The sequence below is a fragment of the Phocoena sinus genome, chromosome 4, assembly GCF_008692025.1.
Source record: "Phocoena sinus isolate mPhoSin1 chromosome 4, mPhoSin1.pri, whole genome shotgun sequence".
NCBI classification, from domain to species: domain Eukaryota; kingdom Metazoa; phylum Chordata; class Mammalia; order Artiodactyla; family Phocoenidae; genus Phocoena; species Phocoena sinus.
In genome coordinates this window covers 144,781,321-144,801,844 of record NC_045766.1, presented here as the reverse complement: position 1 = coordinate 144,801,844, position 20,524 = coordinate 144,781,321, and the positions used below count along the sequence as shown (strand labels likewise).

At 52.8% G+C, this 20,524-nt stretch overlaps 1 protein-coding gene across 9 annotated transcripts in view; it reads right to left on the bottom strand.

The window, feature by feature from the left end:
* ADARB1 (adenosine deaminase RNA specific B1) overlaps positions 1–20,524 on the bottom strand; it is a 117,183-nt gene that overhangs the window by 50,271 nt on the left and 46,388 nt on the right. For 8 of the 9 annotated variants that reach the window (XM_032631121.1, XM_032631115.1, XM_032631112.1 and 5 more), the window contains one exon: positions 18,180–18,315. Coding sequence is in view for 4 of the 9 variants with exons in the window: in XM_032631115.1 (XP_032487006.1) it covers positions 18,180–18,315 (136 nt within the window). In the remaining 5 variants the exon portion in view is untranslated. Of the gene's footprint in view, positions 1–16,675; positions 16,877–18,179; positions 18,316–20,524 lie in introns of all 9 variants that reach the window. The other variant, XM_032631119.1, reaches the window with a different exon arrangement.

Sequence of the window (20,524 nt, the reverse complement as noted above, 5' to 3'; positions counted from 1 at the left end):
CAAGAAAAGCCATGCAGGAAACTTGAATGCATGTTCCTAAGTGAAAGAAGCCAATCTGAAAAGGCTACAGACTGTATGATTCCAGCCATATGACATCCTGGAAAAGGCACAACTGTGGAGACAGTACAAAGATCAGTGGCTGCCATGGGGTGGGAAGACGCATAGGTGGGGCGCAGACGTTGTTTAGAGCAGTAGGACATTATTGTGAAGATTAATAACCAGAAACTCCATTATTTTTATAACCACACTCTGTCCTTCGAGATGAATGAAGAGAAACAACACATTTGAAATACGGTCCATGCTTGCTCTGTTCATCACGGCCTAATTAAAATCCGTTTCTCTGAAAATTAGACTTTATTTTCTGGGATGAAAGGGAAAAAGAGGATACTGTGAGCTGCACTTTCAATATGAACACTAATATTTACGCTAAGAATAGGCGCTGTTAAGATTTGATCCAATTCCCACAGTATTTCGAGTACATTCCACAGATCTAACTCCACACATTTGCTTTAGAATCCCAACTGTCAAACCAGGGTGACTCTGCCCATCCCTGGAACACACCCCCAGCTGAAGGAGCTCCTTCCCAAGGAGCACGGCCCCCATGTGTGCTGGGAAGCCCATCTGTACAAGTGCAATGAAATGTACCCACACATCTGTCACAAGAGATTCTGCAAGCCCTGGGCCTTCCATCCATAACTGCTGTCCACCAGGGGTCAGCAACTGCCCTCACTTGCGCCCTCTCCTGGCAGACACAGTGTCTCCCACTCTTGCCAGAGATCGGTTAAGATCCCTTCCTTCCTGATATACACAGCACAGCAGCAGTGCATCCCAGAAATCCCCTCCTCACCCATCAACTGGTGCTTCAGGTGGCCCATTCCAGAGTGAACTCCAGGCCTGAAAGCTGAAGCTACCCCTCTGCCACTGCCATCCTGTCACCCACACCTGTCCCATGGGTGCCCAAATCCCTGGTGCTGGCACACAGAAGGTTCTAATGGCTACTTATTGCATGAATGGATAGATGGATGGATGGGTGGGTGGACTGGATGAATGGGTGGGTAGGTGGAAGAGTGAGTGGATTGGATGAATGAGTGAATGGGTGGGTGGATGAATGGATGAACAGATGGGTGGATGAATGGATGGGTGGGTGGATGAACAGATGAATGGGTGGGTGGGTGAATGGGTGGGTGGGTGGATGGGTGAATGGGTGGGTGGGTGGGTGAATGGCTAGGTGGGTGGGTGGGTGGATGGGTGGGTAGATGGGTGGGTGGGTGGATGGGTGGGTAGATGGGTGGGTGGGTGGATGAACAGCTGAATGGGTGGGTGGGTGAATGGCTAGGTGAATGGATGGGTGGATGGATGGGTGGGTGGGTGGGTGAATGGCTAGGTGGGTGAATGGGTGAATGGGTGGATGGGTGGGTGGGTGGGTGGGTGGGTGGATGGGTGGGTGGGTGGATGGGTGGATGGGTGGGTGGGTGGATGCGTGGGTGGGTGGGTGGGTGGATGGGTGGGTAGATGGGTGGGTGGGTGGATGGGTGGGTGGGTGGATGGGTGGGTAGATGGGTGGGTGGGTGGATGGGTGGGTAGATGGGTGGGTGGGTGGATGAACAGCTGAATGGGTGGGTGGGTGAATGGCTAGGTGAATGGATGGGTGGATGGATGGGTGGGTGGGTGGGTGGGTGAATGGCTAGGTGGGTAAATGGGTGAATGGGTGGATGGGTGGGTGGGTGGATGGGTGGGTGGGTGGGTGGGTGGGTGGGTGGATGGGTGGGTAGATGGGTGGGTGGGTGGATGGGTGGGTAGATGGGTGGGTGGGTGGATGAACAGCTGAAGGGGTGGGTGGGTGAATGGCTAGGTGAATGGATGGGTGGATGGGTGGGTGGGTGGGTGAATGGCTAGGTCGGTGTATGGGTGGATGGGTGGACGGGTGGGTGGACGAATGCGGCCCCGCCCTAGGCCGCCAGCTGCCACAGCGCTCTGCCCCTCACCAAGAGGCGTCTCTCAGCGAGGTGGAAGCCTGGCATAACAGCCGCCTGCTCCCTCAGGTGCTGTCGGCATCTCCTCGGTGGCACAGGGTGTCCATGCCCCGTCCTCCAGCGCTATCAGAGCTTCCGGGCCTCCATTTCTGTAAGCGGTCCCCGCCCCCATTCACTTCTCCATCCTGGAAACGTGAGGGAGCCCAGCTGACTGCAGTACATGCACGGCGACAGTGGCCATCACAGGGCGTGCCTACGACTGGGCACAGACAAGGGTGCTGTCACACTCAGGACAAAGTACTCACTGAGAAAGCCCTTAATCGCAAAATACAGGGGGGCATTCATAAAGCGGGGGGCAGGGGGGTGAAGGAGCCTTCTGGGCTCTCCATCCCGCCCCTCCCACCGTCCCGCAACTCCGCAGCAGTGCCGTGAGTGGAGAGAAGGCGACAGCGTCTGCACTGGTCGGGCCCGGGGAGGGCTGGTCTAACAGTCCCCGGGACTGTGACCTGGGCTCCGGACCCACCTTGGGCCTCAGGGGGCAGCACCTGCCAAGACAGCAGTGTCTGCTGTACGGGGGTCCCGGTCAGTATTAAAGTTGCACACTGCTCTCTTCTAACCGTAATTTTCTGACGACTACGCTAAGCCATGTGCCTCTCATCCAGAGTAAACCGCCAATACCCTGCCGTGGGGGAGGGAGCGACCCTTCCACAGGAGCAGTGAAAAATCACTGAAATCGCATTGCTACCGAAACCAAGGAAGCTGCTGCTACACGGTGCTGACACATAACTAAATTCGAAAAGGCGCACGTTACGCCATTTTCGCACGTTACGCCAGTCTTCACGCAGGATTTGGAGCGCTGTAAAATTAGACAATACTAGAAGACTGCATTTCACATCTTGTAAAACTGTCCCAATTTGGTATAAATGGGATGGCCAGTCCTAAGAATACTCATAATTTTTAAAGGCATTATTATTAGTTTCAAATATAGGGCACGTTATAAATAGGAACGTGTATTAACACATACCTAATGTTGTTTAGCAGCGTTCACAATGAATCTACAGACACAGGAACGTCCAGTGAACAGGGCTCACTTAATACACGGGGCTGCGCTGCTACATCTTGTAACAGCTAATTTCTCAAGATGTTGGTCTGAAACCGCAACGTACTTGGGAACGGTTTTCCTACCGAAGAATAAGATTCTAGAACATGTGAAGACATTTAGAATTTGTATACAGTGGGACTAATACACACCACGTGAATTACGATAAGTTCCGAAAGAATGATGACCGAATGGTTCGTACACTTCTCAAAATTTTCCCGAATTTATGTTTAGCAATGAGAAGCCACGGAGGAAAAACAGTGGCAAAAAAGTCTAAATTTAGCGTATTTGGATGAAAATGTCTTGCAGTTTTGGCTTTTGCCTTTGTCTTAATGTCCTCCTGCTTGTCTTAATGCCACCTTGCTCTCTCATGCCTGACTGAGGAGAGCAAACACACCGACGCCGTAACCAGGTGCAGGTCGGGAGCAGCAGGGACGCGCCGAGAAGGCTACGCCCGCGTGCCCTGGGGACGGTGCCTCTGTCCTGGACACACGCGGTGGGCATGGGGCCCACAGAGGTCACACATCGCAAGGCCCCGCCGCCCCTAGACACAGAGCTCCATTAGGACCAGCGTCTGTGCTACAGTGAGCAACGTGCTCTTACAACAGATTGCTGACTCCAAAATGAATGTCTTCTTCCTCTTCTTGGGAAGCCACACTAAAGAACCGTGGCTCGTTTTCTTTCCTGGAGAGACGACTGTCTCCTGTCACAGCAGACTCCAAAGATGCGGTGCTGGAGAAAGACCCCATTCCAGCCCTGTCAGCTGCTGGGTAACGAGGGGGCACCCGGAAAACAACCGGCTATCGCCTCAGCAGGAACACTTCTGCACCTCAGACATTTTCTGTTGGTTAACGCATAGTACGTGGAGACAGCAAACTCTCAACACCTCCTAAAGCAACAATTCACCCCAAAGCCAGGAGTTTGTGATTTTTATAGTCACAGGCAACTTTTAAATCTGGTGTTAAGAAAAAAATATTGATCTTAACACATCAAGTTGAATTAAAGACTGAAATTATCTGGAGTGTTGAACGGAAGGAATTTGCTCTCCGTGTCTTTAAAAGGAAAACACTGTAACGGCGGCAGCCACAGTCTTACCACAGCATGAGGAGTAGTTTTGACGTTAGAAAAGTCAGTCAGTAAGGAAGAGTGGCAGCAAAGGAGAAATTACAAAGCATCTGTCTCTAGAGGGAAAATCTCCTGGGACTCAAAGCTACACACTTCAAAGATTTCATAAATGTCTTCCTAAAAAATACATTAAACCTTGAAGCTAACGTGATTTCTAGACATGTTTAGAGACATGTTTTTAAAATCTACCTCTGTGAGTCCCTAGCTAAAACTCTACGAAATGCCAACAGAAGAAAAGAGAGGCACTCTAGAGGGAAAGCAGAAGTAAACAACCTAAGTGCCCATCATCGGATGAATGGACAAAGAAGATGTGGCACATATATACAATGGAATATTACTCAGCCATAAAAAGAAACGAAATTGAGCTACTTGTAATGAGGTGGGTGGACCTAGAGTCTGTCATACAGAGTGAAGTAAGTCAGAAAGAGAAAGACAAATACCGTATGCTAACACATATATGTGGAATTTAAGGGAAAAAAATGTCATGAAGAACCTAGGGGTAAGACAGGAATAAAGACACAGACCTACTAGAGAATGGACCTGAGGATATGGGGAGGGGGAAGGGTAAGCTGTGACAAAGCGAGAGAGAGGAGTGGACATGTATACACTACCAAACGTAAGGTAGATAGCTAGTGGGAAGCAGCCGCATAGCACAGGGAGATCAGCTCGGTGCTTTGCGACCGCCTGGAGGGGTGGGATAGGGAGGGTGGGAGGGAGGGAGACGCAAGAGGGAAGAGATATGGGAACATATGTATATGTATAGCTGATTCGCTTTGTTATAAAGCAGAAACTAACACACCATTGTAAAGCAATTATACTCCAATAAAGATGTAAAAAAAAAAAAAAAAAAGAAGTAACCGGCATCAACAAGATAAACTCACAGGCAGGTCAGAACACGTTCCCGCACTGCACCGCGTTGGAAGCCCGGTATTTGCACTTCAGAATGAAAGACAAAGGAGTTACCTTTCCTCTCAGAGCGTCTCTTGCGCCTCCTTTTACACCGGCGGATGCTGAGGACAGTCCCCATGGCCAGCGTCCCCGCGATGAGCGGGGCCGGCCCTGGCCAGCCCGGCCCCGTCCCAGCCCCCGGCCACTGGGGTGGGCGCTCAGCCAAGCATCTGAGCCGCGCGGCTGTGACGGCCCTCGTGGACACGTGGGAGGGTGGCTCCTCCCCCGCCCCACGCTCACTCTTCAAAGCGCAGATGGAGGGGCCCTCAGCCCTTCCAAGTGGGCAGGGACATGACTCCGGGGGCGGGGTGTGTGTGTGTGACACCATCTCCCCATCAAACAGAGTCCTGCCTAAAAAGCCCCAACGTCTCCAGAATATACACAATTCCTCAAATAATGAAGTAGAACCACCAAGAGTCCAGTTCACAAAATAACACCGCCCAAAGTAACGCTCCCACGCAGCACTGCTCAGGGGCCCAGGACCCCGCGGCTTGGGGACACCGCTGGCCCCACCGGCACGTGGGCACCTGGCGCCAGGCAGGCACGACCCTCCCCTTCCCACCCAACCTGGCTCGCTGGGGGGTGCAGAGCAGGGCACACACACACACGCATACACACACACACACGTGCGCGCACACATGCACGCACACACACAGACACACGCACGCGCACAGACACACGCACGCGCACAGACACACGCACGCACACACATCTCAGGGCGCGGGACCCACACTTGGACTGGCCCAGCACAACCCACAGCCCTCAGCCCCCCTCGTCCAGACACACTGTGTAGATGCTCTCCCACATCTTGGGGTCTCTGTCCTTGGAACAAAAGGCAACTGCATCCGAGAGCCCTGAGGACGGGGGTGTCTTGTGGAGGAGTCAGTGTGCAGGGAGGGTGTGAGTAGCAGAGCCCTTCAGCAAAAGAAAAGTTAATCGACGCGTCAAAATCTTTCTCTCCACACAACTGCCCGTGTCTTGCATAAAAAGCGTTCCTTTCCTGGTAATGCCAGCATCGCTTTTCCAACTTATTATTCCAAAGGTGCACACGAATTAACGCCGGCTTCACCACGACTGCACGTGGCGCCTGAGCCATGTTTTGTCACATCGAGCAGCTCCTATGACTCTTAGATTTGTGTGTGCCCGTCCGACATGCTCCACAGAAGACGTGGCCCCGCAGCACCCCTTCCCCAGGGCTCCAGGCAGCGGGCACTGGTGGGACAGAGCCCACCGCTCACCCTGGGGAGGGACCAGAGTGCAACCCTGAGAGCACGCCCTCCGACCCCCGTCCCCAGCTGCAGGGCAGCTCAGCTCCTAGCGGCAGTCGTTCTAACTCTGCTTCCCTGGGTTCTGTACAGTAGCTGTCTATGTGGCCTCCATACATCACACTGCAAATTAGTTTAACTCTATTTTCTTTTTGTTGATGCTCTGGCATTTGGGGGCCTTGCAGACCCTGGGAAGGAGAGACTGCCCCTCCCGGATGAGCTGATTTGCAGAGACAACAGAGGGCTCGGCCAGGAGCAACGCAAGCCACAGCCCACACTGAGATCTAACCTCCCTCCAGGCCCCTGCTGCCCCACCCCTGCCCCAGATCACTCGGGCAGGGACCAGGCAACCAGAAACCACCGCTACAGCCCAGAGCCTGCCAGGGTCACTCAAACTGATCAATCCTAAGTGGTTCACTCTGCCCTGCCTTGCTGTTCTCATGGAAACCCCCAAAGGCCTCCTCACTCCCTCCTCCCTCCCGTGACCCAAACGGGTGTCCGTGTCCTGCGGGGTGGGCCACGTGGCCCGGCGTCTCCGCGGCACCTGAGGCACCCACTCACGACTACCCCGCGGGCGCAGGAGGGACAGCAGCACGGTTCTCGAGACGCCTGGTTTGACAACATCGAGTCTGTTTAGGTTCCTTTTAACTATAGAGCACCGAATACTCTATGAAACGCAAGGACAAGCTGGCTTCCTACTATCGCATCGTACAGCCCAATTTCACATTCGCGCTACATTCGTATAAAAACTCAGGTAAACGTGGCAGTTACGTGCATATAGCCTTCACTTCATAAAGGGATCATTTGTTTTTTCTCATCAAAGGACACGACCGAATGCACAGTTAATCTTCCTCACCTAATAAATGCCGTGTTTTCCGCTTTCTTGAAAATCAGAGTGAGTCAGAACCCACCGGAATGACAAGGCAAGTGGAGCCCTGATGCAGCGTCTGTGGCCGTGGATGGGAGGGGCCCTAACGGAGCACCACCTTTCTCAGCGCGTCTTATCTTAGAGCCGTTCCACGAGAAGTTCCCACAGGTGAAATAACATCCTCTCTCTGCATCTATCACGTTCTTCTTTTTTCTTCCCATTTCTTTCTGCTACCTTTAGGATTATTTAAGAGGAGCATAAAAATAGAATACCTGTATTCGTGGGAATCAAGAAATTCACAGCAGAATGGCAATGATTTGCTGCATCAGATATGGTTTCTAGAACCACTAAATTGACAGTAATCTAAAAGAACACTTTAAAGCTTCTTCCAATTTTAAAAGTACACCGATTTCGGGCTTCAGCTGTCACATCTATGCAAGTTAATAACTACTGAATTCCAGGAGAACGTCAGAAACAGTTGTACACCATTTAGCATCTTCTGACATTCCTGGTACCTAATTAATTTTATTTATCTATGTCCTAGAGTAAAGATTCCAACATTTAATGTTCCTGGACTATTAATTTAGGATAAGACTCTTGAAAACTGTTTTTCTGCTCTTTCAAGAAGGAAACAAGGAGTTTATGCCATCAGAATTCCACAGTCTCTAAATGAGTCAGTTCTTCCTTAGTTATTCACAGATAATCAACACACAGGAAGCTGTAATGGTACTTGATTTAATACCATGGCGCCTCAGAAAGATCTCTTAATAAGAAACACAGCAAACATTCACTCACTCGTCCAACTGGGAGCAAGCACCTACTATGTGCCGGGACCATCCTCGGGGCCAGGGCTCTGTCGGTGAACAGAGGACGTTCACCGACTCGCATGGGGCTCACGTCCAACAGGAAAAGAAACCCAGTCAGCAGTTAAAGGACCCGCGTGTCAGAGGACACTGCACGGCTCCACGAAGACGGCAACGAAGCCAAGCCTAAGGCGCTGAGGAGGCTGACGTGAGGCCCCGGGGAAGAGCGTTCCAAGAAGACGGAGGGCGAAGACGCCAAGGCAGAGCCCAGCGTGACCCAGGAACAGCCAGGAGGCCAGAAGTACTGGAGGGTCGGCTCACTCTGCCTGGGAGTTTCCATGGGGCCTGGCCTCTGGCCTCGGGGGAAGGACAGGTGTGGGGCAGGGCTGACGCGGGGAGACAGGTTAGGAGAGTACTGTAAACAGACCCAGTGGTCAGAGCCTGACGGCCGCGGACAAGGTAAGACATAACCAGACCCGACGCACCCTAGTGCCACAGTAGGCAGTTCTGATAGCTTGGATCTGGGGCAGAAGGGAAAGGACAGCCCCGGCTTTTGGCCTGAGAGCCCGGAAGGACAGAGCTGCTGAGACTGGAGGCCTGTGGATGGGCGGGGCGGGGCGGGGGGGGGGCATCGGGAGGTCAATCTGATGTCCCAAGTTGGAGATGAGGTGATTCCCCAGAAGATGCTGGGGGACCCGGGGTCTGAGCCTGGAGAGCAGGAGAAAGGTCTGGGCTGGAGACTCAGGTGTGGGACTCACCTGCACAGAGGTGAGAGTGGGTGAGTCCTGAGTATCGAGTGTAGACAGAGCTGGGAAAGGCACTGCAGCTGGGCAGTTGGGGGAGGGGACAGCCACTGAGGCGGCATGCACAGGACGAGTGTACCGAGTGACCACCACCCGCTGGTCACTCCAGTTAAATGTCACCAAATCTTAGTAAAGGAGACTCTGCAATGACCGCACGAGGGGCGGCCTGGACACAACCCCCACTTGTTTCACAACCGGCAGGGATGCCATTCAAGCGTTTTGTGCAGTGTGAAACCCGCACGGCCGTACAGCATGGCCATGGTTACAGCACAGGGGTCATCGGCACCAAGCCCGGAGCAGGTCTCCCTGCTGAAGCCCTGCTCTACCTCCTTCTAGCCTGGGGCCGCGGCAAGTTCTCACCCTCTCGGCTCCGAGGTGACAGCGATGGTTGCCCCCAGGCTTGCTGGGGGGACCAAGTGAGGACAGTGTGCAGGCCACAGTACGGCCACCTTGGCTTCAGCTGCTGCCGTATCATCAGGACCTCCACCTTACGAAGAGAAGCAGCCAGCTGGAGAGGCCAGGTGATCTGTCCAAGGTCACAACTGGACAGGCGGCAGGGCACGGTTCCGAACCCAGGACACTTCCCGCTCGGGACCCAAGCTCTTCACCCTCCACAAGGCCGCCATAGCAGCAAAAGCACGGCCACTCAGGTTCACTTTTTTAATCTGTTAAGATTTCTCACAATATCATGTCAAAGTAACACGCACGTATTTCTTCAACTAAGCACATTTCTACTTTCTACGGCAAGACAGCTCCGAGCAGGTTAGGGTCAGTGTAGTTTGCAGTGCACCTGCAAGTTTCCTCCACTCAATTAAGATCACGAACTAAAGTAAGCTTTTTCCATTTTCTTTTGAAGTGACTCTACCAAGGAACTTTGGATTAAAATAAAAATTTACATTGATCAGGTAAGTACAGCAGGTGTTGGATTTGAAATAAAGGAGGGCAGACACTTGAATTGAAGGCCCTAAAATTAGTTCCAATAGCCTAAGGCCACCCAAAACAAGGAAGCAGCCACAGATGATGGCACGCAGACAGCTCAGGGGGCCCACGGAGGCTCAGGTGGCCCACGGAGTAATGCCGGCAGCAGAGGCCATCTCCAATCTGAGAGGCCTGGGCTGCGCACAGAGAGCTCTGATTCCTAGTTACAGACCGAAGGAAAGTTTGAAACAAAGAGTGTCATCAAGTCTGAACGTAAATTTGAAACTGAACTGGGTATACAATTGATAGCCATGGTTTAGACAGGTATTTCTTTAAAGACTATTCTTGAACCATCCTTTAAAAACAATGTTTTCTGTTACTGATTATTAAAAACAAATGAGAACATATACTTTTTGAAGTGTCAAGTAAATCTGGCTGGGCCTTCAAAGAAGACAGTGATTCTGCTCAGTCTAGAGTAGAAAAACCTCTGACCCAGGTAACCTACGTATACTTGATCCTAGGGTTGGTTTTTTTTTTAAAACCGGGTATGTGTACGTGAAAGAACCAACATAAACGTGCAGATGTACAAGCAAGGTACAAAAGGACAAAAATGGTCAGATCTGACTAAAAACTCAGACAAGACTGAATGGAAGAGAAAAAACTTAAAAAGAGATCAGAGGCATCACAGCCTGGACCTGCAGGGTGGAGACCCAAAGGCACAGAACCCGTGTGTCTACGGACCAGACACACGACCAGGGAACACACCAGAGCTGCGAGAGAAGAGAACTCCCCAGAAGTGAAGGTCTGAATCTGCCACCAAATGGACACCGTGTGCACAGAGAAGGTGATAAAAAGCAACGAAAACTCACATTTTTCTCAGCAATATCACTGAAACTCATGACTAGAGAATTCAAAGGAAGTCTAGCCCAGAGCAAACTGGTTACTGAGGCGATGAAGCCGGGCCGGAGGGCGGCGACGGGATATCCCCCAGTCTGAGAGGGGAGTACGATCCCAGCTCGGGTCCCATCAAGCTGGTCAACTACGAAGGTGGGGGGCCCACAAAATCCCGAGTCCCGGCGCAGGGCAGCGCCCAGGCCTCACCTCCTCAGACCCGAGGGCCCAGGGGCTGGAGGATACACCCCCACCCCAGACCTGTGTCCCCAAACTGCTGGGAGGCTCCCAGGAGAGGTGGGTGCTATCCTGGGCGGATGCTCAGAGGGACGTGTGGGGGCAGGTCCCTCACTCTACCCGGGCCCCAGAGAACCCCGCTGGCCAAAGTCTACCTTCACTCTAGAAGTCTAGCTCTCTGGGACCCTGTGGGCAGAGTCTGAGCCAGGGCTTTCGGCCCCTGGATTCCATCACCGATCCCGGCCGCTGCCTGGCCAGACCCACCCCCTGCCCCGGGACCCTGTCCCAGCATACATTGCTGCACAGTCAGCCTGGGGAGAGCAAGTAGCGGCAGGGACAGGACACTAGAGTGGGCGTGTGGGTCAACATGGCCGTAGGGAAGAGCAGCTGCAAGACAAGGGCTCATGGGAGAGAAATTTTAAACCTTAAACATTCACATTATTTCTTCACTTTATGTTGGCAACTCTTCACTAAAGATCAAACACACATACACAAATTTGGGTGAATTTTAGTCTTATTAAAATTAGCCATCTGTCACGACACATTCAGAACTGATAGTATAGACTATTTGGGGTTTTGTTGCTTTTGTATCTTATCTGAATTATAAACCTATTTGAAATATTAAGCTAAAATAATGAAACTGTAAAAGTATATTATACATAATAAGCAAAGCAATAATTTTTTTAAAGACTGGAACAGACGTATGAAAACTGTGCTTTCCAATTCCATACCAGGAGCTCAACTTATTAGAATTAAGTTTATAAAATTATTGATAAAATTTAATTTACAAATCAGGTCACTCACTGAACTAAACCAGCTGTAAGTATTCCATACCATTGCCTCACGGGTCCTTTAAAATGGCTAAAGCAAAGCCAGTGAACGGAAGCTTTTCTGCAGGAAGTTGCTACCTGGGCTCGGGGTAGGAACGCAGGACAACCGAGCTCAGGACGTGAGATGGGCTTTTTCTTGCCGTCTCAGCGTGACCTCACAGCGCGACCTACCCCCGTCCCGCCCGGGGCTCGCGGCACGCTTGACGTTGTGGGCGCCCCGATGGCGTGGGCGACCCGTGGCCTGCCCTCACCCCTCACCGCCGCGTCCTGGTGTCCTGTCCAAAGTAGGCAATGACACAGAACGCCAATGCCGGGCAGGGCCACTCTGTGGTCAGGATGGATCAGGACACCTGAGTGGGCAAGAGGGAACCTTTGGGACGAAGGACACGGGGGTGGTGCTGTGCTAACTGCGTACACTGTCAGAGCACAGCTAACTGAACATGTACAAAGGGTGATTTTTACTGCATGTAAACTGTACCTCAATAAAGGCAACTTTAAAAAAATCGCAGAAAAAAAACCCCACAAATAGTAGGAGAAAGTCATAGTCTCAATTTGAAATGAAATGGAAAATAGATTTCAAGAAGAAGGAATGAATGGATTCCAAACACAGAATGAATCAGCTGGAAAAGACTAGAACGCACACGGGTCTCTCAACAGGACTGCAGAGGAAGGCTTACGGCAGCTCTTGCTGCCGCCGGCTGAATCTGAGGAGACCGGAGCGGGGAAGCGAGCAAACTGCCCAACTCAGGCTGCAGCCCCCTCTCACCACCCCGCTCTACCCACCCCGGCAATGCAAGAATGCAGGAGAAAGACAGCACTGAGCAAAAAAGACACGACCCAACTATAAAGCAAGTTCAAACGTGGCACGACTTTCGGCAGTTAGTGTAGTGTCCTAAAAGAGAAATCACTTAAAAATCTTCCTTTGCACGCACAAGTGTGACGGGAGGAACTGTCACCTGCGTCTTACCTGGCTCTGTAGCGAACACCGTCTGCTAATCATGATAACGTAAATGCCATGTACGGATTTGAAACTGAGTGAACCATGGTCACAAAACAGAAAATAAAATTTTCTACTTTGATAACATCAAGAAACCCAGAACACCAAACCTGACAGAAGCTGAACAGCGGAGAGTGAGGAGGAGGTGATGGGCAGGGTAGGGTAAGTGGCCAGGTCCACCTGACACGTGGGAAGCCAGGAGACGTCCAAGGTCCAAGAAACGGGCTAAGAATCCGCAGTTCCTAAGACAACCAGCAGGGGGCGTGGCTGCCAACCTGGCTGGCTGACCCAGTGCTCCTGCCCCAGTCCCCGTTCTCCTGCCCCCTCTTGCAGAGATGTTACAGGAGTTAAATACTCGCTTTCTCAGTCTCCTTTGTGACTACAGCTGGCCACACGACACTGTTCTGGCCAACGAGATATAAATGAAAATATGCAGAGGCTTCTGGAATGCCCCTGGTGAAAACGACAGAAATGGGCTGCACTGCTTGCTCCTTCCTTCCCAGCTGTTATTGCCTTGAACACGGATGTGATGGCCGGAGCTGCAGCAGCCACACTGCAGACACGAATGGTTAGGAGAACTGCAGAGACACCGAACCAGACTCTTGACGTGGTCGTGCTCTGAGCAGCTCTAGCAAAACCTACCTTTGCTTTACTTGTGAAATAAGTAAATGAATAAACCCCCAGTTGTTTAAGATACCACAGGTCATGTTTTCTGTTACTTTCAGCCAAAAGCACTCCTAAATGACACGGGAAAAGAAGGGAAGGCAGAAGCGTAAGTGAGCTAAATCCTCCCGTATCTAAACCGAAAGTCAACAGACACTGTCCAAAAATTAACAAATCAAATAACTGCACGTGTATTATTAAGAAAACAGGAAGCACGGCAGTGGACTGCCATCCCCACCAACAGCAGAGCACCCGCCCGGCCAGCCCCGGAGAACGACCTTTCCAGCCCTCCTGCCATTGGTCACGGCCACGTGACGACAGCTCTACCCACTGGGATGGAAACAGAAGCGTCACGAGGCAGCTTCTGGGAACCTCTCCAAGAGACAGCACACAGGTGCCCTGTATCACACCCCCTCCAGCACCTGCCCCAGCTATGGGTGGTTCACACACAGCAGACCGAACACCAGGACAGACGGACACCAGGACAGACGGTCTGGGCCTGGACGGGCACTGCTGCTTCACCTTCCTCCTGGTGAAGCTCCCCACGCGGCGCCTCTGTCCCCGCAGCCAGTCCTCACACTGGCCAATCCAGAAACACAGGTATCTACAACTCTTTAGAACAATCAAGGCTGCCTCTGGGGAGGGCGAGGACTGCAGACCGCTGCTTTCCACCGAAAGCCCTTTCTAAATTACGTGACTTGTCTGACTTCGGAAGACATCGCTGGTAAAAACTGAAAAACAGAATCCAAGCAGGCCTGGTCTCCTCTCCCGCACCCCGACGTGCCTCCGCCCAGCCGGCCTCGGCCCTGCCCCTGCATGCCCCCACCACCACAGTCGCAGCCCCTCGTGGGCCCACCAGGCTGCCGGGGTCCTCTCCTGCCCCTGCCCCCCCGCCCCCTGCCCACATCCCCATGCCATCTGCCTGGAAAATACACACCCTTTCAAGACTCCTCCCGCCTCCACGAAGCCTGCGGCCCCTACCGCAGGGGGGAGAACAGGCCACCTGCCTCTGGCCCCTACTTCTGTCACAGCAGCAGCAGACACACCACTGTCGTCACCTGCTCACTTCCCTTCCCCCCAGCCACGTCCCCGCCCCAGTGCCCGCCTGGGCAGCGCCGCAGAGGCCTGAGTTCCACCATGATCCAAGAGACCCACCCCTTCCTCTAAGCAGCTCTGGGCTTTGTTCTTCCAGAACGGGCCCCACGGAGCTCTCATCGCCACTGCCAGCTGCTGCCCCACAAACTTGATGGAGAGACCACATCGAATGCCCTAGCCCACGTCCAAAACGTCATCCGTAGACCGTAAGACCGGCAAGGGCCCGCAGCATCCCGGTAATAAGGCGGTCAGGAGACGGCCTTCCAGAATTCTCCATCTGCACAGGAGGGCCAGGGGTTCTCTGATGAATTCAGCATTTCGAATTTTACGGAGGGGTGACTACACAACGAATCTGTCCACAAGAGGGCACTGCTGTATTTCTACAAGTCCCTCCACGAGGAAACAAGGAAAGAATACCAGATTTTTCCCGCATCTGTAAATGAATCTCCCATTTTTCTTTTTACACATTAGTCTCAAGTATCTGGATCCATTATTTTGTGTTTAGTCATGACCAGAGCACAAAACAGCTACAAGAAAGTCAGCAAGCAACTACTAAGAGCAGCAGATACTACTCTGCACCCAGCACTGCAAAGGCAATCGAAGTTTTATCCACCTAGAGTCATACTTTTGAGGTTAACTGTGCACCATTTTGCTCGCAGCCACCCTCAGGCAGGGGTGTGGAGAGAAGGCGTGTGAGGGTCCCTCCTGGGTCCTCTCTGAGACACCACCCCCTGGGAGAGGTCCCTACCCCTGCCCTGAGGGTCCCCCGCACTGGCCGACGCTGCCTGGAGCGACAATGACTCTTCTCCGTTCCCACCAGCCTCGGCGGGTGATGTCCGGCCCGTCCCACCCTGGTCCCGAGGGCCTCGGTCAGTGCCTGCCCACAGATGCAAGGCACCTATCTGCCGGGTGAACGAAAGAGTGGGGGACGCAATACACATCTTTCTTGAACACTGCAGCAGACCCGTGACCTCACAACCAGGGGCGCATCTTCCTGGACGCGCTTTGTGGAGCTGACGCCGATGAGTCAGTCCAGATGACACAAGGACACTTTCTCAGTGGCCGTGACTCACGCCGGAAACTCAGTGAGAATCACTCTTCGTTCTCAGCCAAATTTTGTTTTATTTCACTGACCTTCAGGAACGTTTATAAACTGAAGTGTCATCTGTGTTAAATAGGTTACGTTAGCCAGTAAATCACATTAAAGGGGGAAAATGTCAAGTATTTGCCCCCATGTAAGGATTCCGCCCCCTGCAGAAGCGCTGGGTGTCCCTGCAGCCATGCCGCTCCCCACCTCGGGCACTAGGAGCCCTGGAGTCACCTGCACTCGCGGGGGCCCACGCCTCACGCCGGGCGGCGGGGGGGTCCTCCCCGGCCCACAGCTGCTCCAGCCTTCAGGACACCCTGCAGGCCTGTGAGGACCTCGACGCCACCCTGACCGCTGGGGGTGGCAGTGGTGGCCACGTGTGGACGTGGTCTGGTCGTCGCAGGTCTGGGGCACTCTGGCACCGTGCAGGGAGAGGGAGTGTGTGGGACAGCAGGACTGTCCCGGAAACAAAGAACTGTCCTGCCTGAAGCACTGCCATGCAGGTGACAAAGAGGTTCATGGTTACTCAAGCCCCGTTTCATATATAATCAACTTCCAACACACCCAACCATCCAGAATCGTAACTGCCGAGCGAACAGCAGGGAGAACGGCGGCGCGCTCCTCCAAGAACGAACCCACGAGCTGAACGCCACCCCACTCAGGTCTACACCCTCGGTCTGTGTCACCCTTGCAGCGCCTGCGTCTCTGCATTTACAGGCGTGCGTGCACAGGGTCCTCCTGAGAGCGGCGGCGCCCGGCGTTCACATGTCAACACGAGAACTATTTCGTGGTACGTTCTTAATTTCTCTTTTATTACATTTGAATACGGTTGTAATTATATAACGTGGTACCTTCTATGATTTCATTTCAGAATAAAAAGGGGAGTTAATCAATATTCGCTATAAGCAGAATGCTGGGGTTGGTGGCAGAGAGACACAGCGAGGAAAAGCCCCAGCGTCTGAGCAGACTCGGGGCTTCCCTGGGCCTCCCTCAGATGTGTGCAGCCACGTAAGTGCTGCAGAGGTTCCACAGCGCAACCCCCGAGATGCCCCAACCTCGGAAGATGTTCTCACCTGTAAGACACAAGAAGCAACTTCAATCTTTTTAAGGAGCAAGAGAGGCAAAAGCAGCAACTGTGCCTGAAACTAAAAATACAGGCTCCCTCCAGCGTCACCGTCAGATGGCAAATGAGGCTACTGACAGGAGCGCTTCCACCAGTGGAGACTTTTTCTGGCCACTTCCGTGTTTTTTTTTTTTTTCTTTTTCAAATCACTCTGAAAAAAAGACTAATACATCAGATTATTGTTGCCAGAATTAGCTCTCATTTTATGAAACAAATACAAAATGTCTGTTCTGCAACTAACACCTGTCGACACAGAATCAGTAGGAGACGTGATTCACGACGTGGTCTCTGGTCATCCCCAGCCCTCCGTCCTGCTTCAGATGCCACCTTTTGTCCTTGGTTATTTCTTCTAGGCCCTCAAGGACAATTTACTTGTGCAAAGGAACATAAATAACTCGCTTCTCCGGTACATGCTTACATTACATAAAAAAACACTTTCTATCTCACTTAAACAGCATAATGAATGAGGCAGTTTACGTCTATGGCACCTTGGACGTAGGTGGCCCTAAATCACACTTCACTCGCAGCACTAAAGCGTGTCTCACTCTGGGATTCTCGCCGTCTCTCAATAAACTCCAGCTGCAGAGAAACTGATTGAAGATCACCAATCGAGCTGAACCATGAGCTGTGGTTGAACATAAAACTCCACCCCTCTGGCACAAGCGGCGGTAGAAGTAACCTTGGTTTTGCCCTCCCCATGTGCCAAAAAAAAGAAAGAAAGAAAAAAAGCACCAGTAGAAGAGTAAGCCAAACTTCTTTTAAAGGTCTCCCTGGGAACTAGGTGCCTGACATTCTTGACGTTTACAGACACAGAAATGGCAGGGGGAGCCTTTCCAGGCGCACCTCTCCTCCCCCACCCGACCCCGTGGGCTCCACGTCTGCCCCGTCCAACGTCCCCCCGGCCCAGCGGGTGCTGTGATGTGGCAGACACTCCCCAGCCCCCACCGAGGGAGTGAACGTACACAGAACACGCTACTTCTGCACTCAGCAGCCTCTGGCGGCCACATCCCTATACTTCCTCCCCGTGAAAAAACCTCCTTGAAAGTTCAACGCTAGACCTTCTGCGGGCCTCAAATTAACCTGACATCACACTACCGCGATTTTAACACCTGTCTCAACTCCTCTCAAAAGCAGACGCTGAATCATGGAACAGTCACAAAAATAAGTGCTAACGAAATTTTCCTTGAATCACCTCAAGGAAAAGAATTGGCGGCAAAGGCTTTACAGCAAGTCCAGCGTGGCGTCCCCTCTGCAGGAACCGCGCCGGCCGCTGGGGGGCAGCAGAGCACCGGCCGAGAGACCGCAGGGACCGTAACAACCCGTCTCTGCTGGAAGCCAGCCCATCACACGCATTTTAAATGGCAAAGCCAAAGGCTTAACTAATCATCTACGGCAAGCCAGAGGCACTCCTGTTAGTCAAATGTTAGCAGAGATGTACGGGCGTTTGCTCTTACCTCGCACTCGACGTGTTTCTGTTTCCTCGGCCCTTCGGTGCAGGTGGGGCGGAGAAGACCTAAGTGTGGCGTCTGGTTGGCGAGCTTCCTTCAGGCCCCTCTCCAGCTCTCTGTGCCCAGCCTGAAAGCCTTCCCTCTGTAACAGAAGCATTCCATTACTTTGCATTAATTTAAATCAACAGTAAAGCCTTTTCACCAGTGCAGGAGCTAACTCTAATAATAAATATTGTTAATTAAAAGTCCTCTCCTTGGGAGATGGTCCTGCAGGCCACACAGCACAGGCAAAAAAAAAAAAAAAAAAAAAAAAGGCCTCTTCTAAACACGTTTCACTTACTTTTACTGTACGCTTACGATTTTTAAAGCAGATACCCAATGATCAATCACGCCTTCACCCCCGCGACGGACGATAGGCAGACAGACGCGCACGTGACAGGCACCACCGGATCTCTGCTGGCGGACGTGCCAACGCAAACGAGCACCGACCACGCGCTAAGGAGGGGGGTCTCAGGCAAAGTCCTGTATGGACCTATCTTCCGAAAAAGGGAAACGTCACACGCACGGGCCTGCGCACGCGCGTGAGTGCAGACAGACCCAGAGCTGCGCATTCGGCATCCTCCCTGCCCCTTCCCACCCAGGCTCAGGAGCTGAGGCCAGCCCTGCGTCTGCATCTCCATGGTATCTCCCCGCCGACCAGCAGCACGACCGCAACACGCTAAAACACCTACAGAACCTGAACATGGGACGTCTCTATTTACTTTTCGAAAAACAAACTGATATCCAAATGACGTCTGTGCTGGGCTCCTCCCGTCACCCACCCGCAGCGTCACCCACCCCATCACCACCCGGCGGCCCACCTCCACGCCCGGGGGGAGACGGTAAAGGGGCGCTGCCTCGGTGCCCACTTCCGCAGCAGGTGGGAGTGGGTCGCAGCAGCCGGGACACGACCCCCCCGCACTCCAAGGAGAAAGAGGAAGGACCAAGTGCGAACCCCCAAGGGGTGAAGTGCCATTCCAGGAGCTTCACAAAGCGAAAGTCCACAGACTAAAACAGAGCGAGGAAAACACGGCAGGAGCACCACAACAAGAGGTGCAGAGCTGCACTCGGACACACAGAGGAGTTTGTAAACCGAGACCTTTAAATACAAAGTACTGGAACGGGGTGATGGAGACTGCCACGCTCCCAGGGGGACTGCAGGGCCGTAAGGGCGGGCTTCGGAGCAGGGCCCTGGGTGGACACCCTGGCTCTGCGAGCGGTGACTCGGCCTCTCCAGCTCCTCGGACAACACGCTCCAGACCCACGGCCCCCTCCAGCCATCTGGGTGACCCCAGCTGCGGTCCCAGTCACCATGGAGCACAGGCAGGCCGTTCCCTCACACCCGACCCATGACATCACGAGTACAACCAAACGGTGGCTGTTCTCAGCCCCCAAGTTTTGGGGTGGGTGAGTTAGGCCGCAAGAGACCACCGAAATGGAGCTATCGCTGCAAACCCTGACAGCACTAACGTAGAGTAAGAGGGTGCTAGGAACTTTATTCCCAAAACCTGGTAAACTGAGGCAGAATGAGCGAATTCCAAGAGAAACGCAACTCATCAGGGCTGACTCGGGAAGAAACAGAAAATCTGACTAAACGACCAACATTAAAGAATTAGAATCAAGAAAGAAAAATCAACGTACAAAGAACACTCCACGCCTAGATGGCTTCTCCAGAAAGTCCCACCCAGCATTCAGCAGGAACACATCTGTGAAGCACATGAAGAAAAAGTATGGGCCAAACGCACTCCTGAAGACGGATGTAAAAATCCTCAACAAGACGTCAGCAAACGCAATCCAACGGTATTTTTAAAGGCGGATACGGCATGATCAAGTTGGATTTGTGCTGGGAACACGAAAATGACTGCATGCGTGAAAATCAACTGATGTGATCCACCACGTTAATAAATCAAGAGGGACGTAAGAGAATATACCCACGACTCCGTACGTGAAGCTCAGTCACAGGCACAGCTAAGCTGGATTCTGAGGGGTGCGCGCTCCGTGGTAAACTAGAAAGAACGGCAAGGACAGCGGCCATATGGACAGGGAGGGAGGGGCAGTGGCTAAGGGGACGGAGACACAACGTCTGTTTTTAACCCGGGGGGCGGCTGCACGGACGTGTCATCAGAACTACTCTCTTGGGCTCCCCTGGTGGCGCAGCGGTTGAGAGTCCGCCTGCCGATGCAGGGGACGCGGGTTCGCGCCCCGGTCCGGGAAGATCCCACATGCCGCGGAGCGGCTGGGCCCGTGAGCCATGGCCGCTGAGCCTGCGCGTCCGGAGCCTGTGCTCCGCAACGGGAGAGGCCACAGCAGTG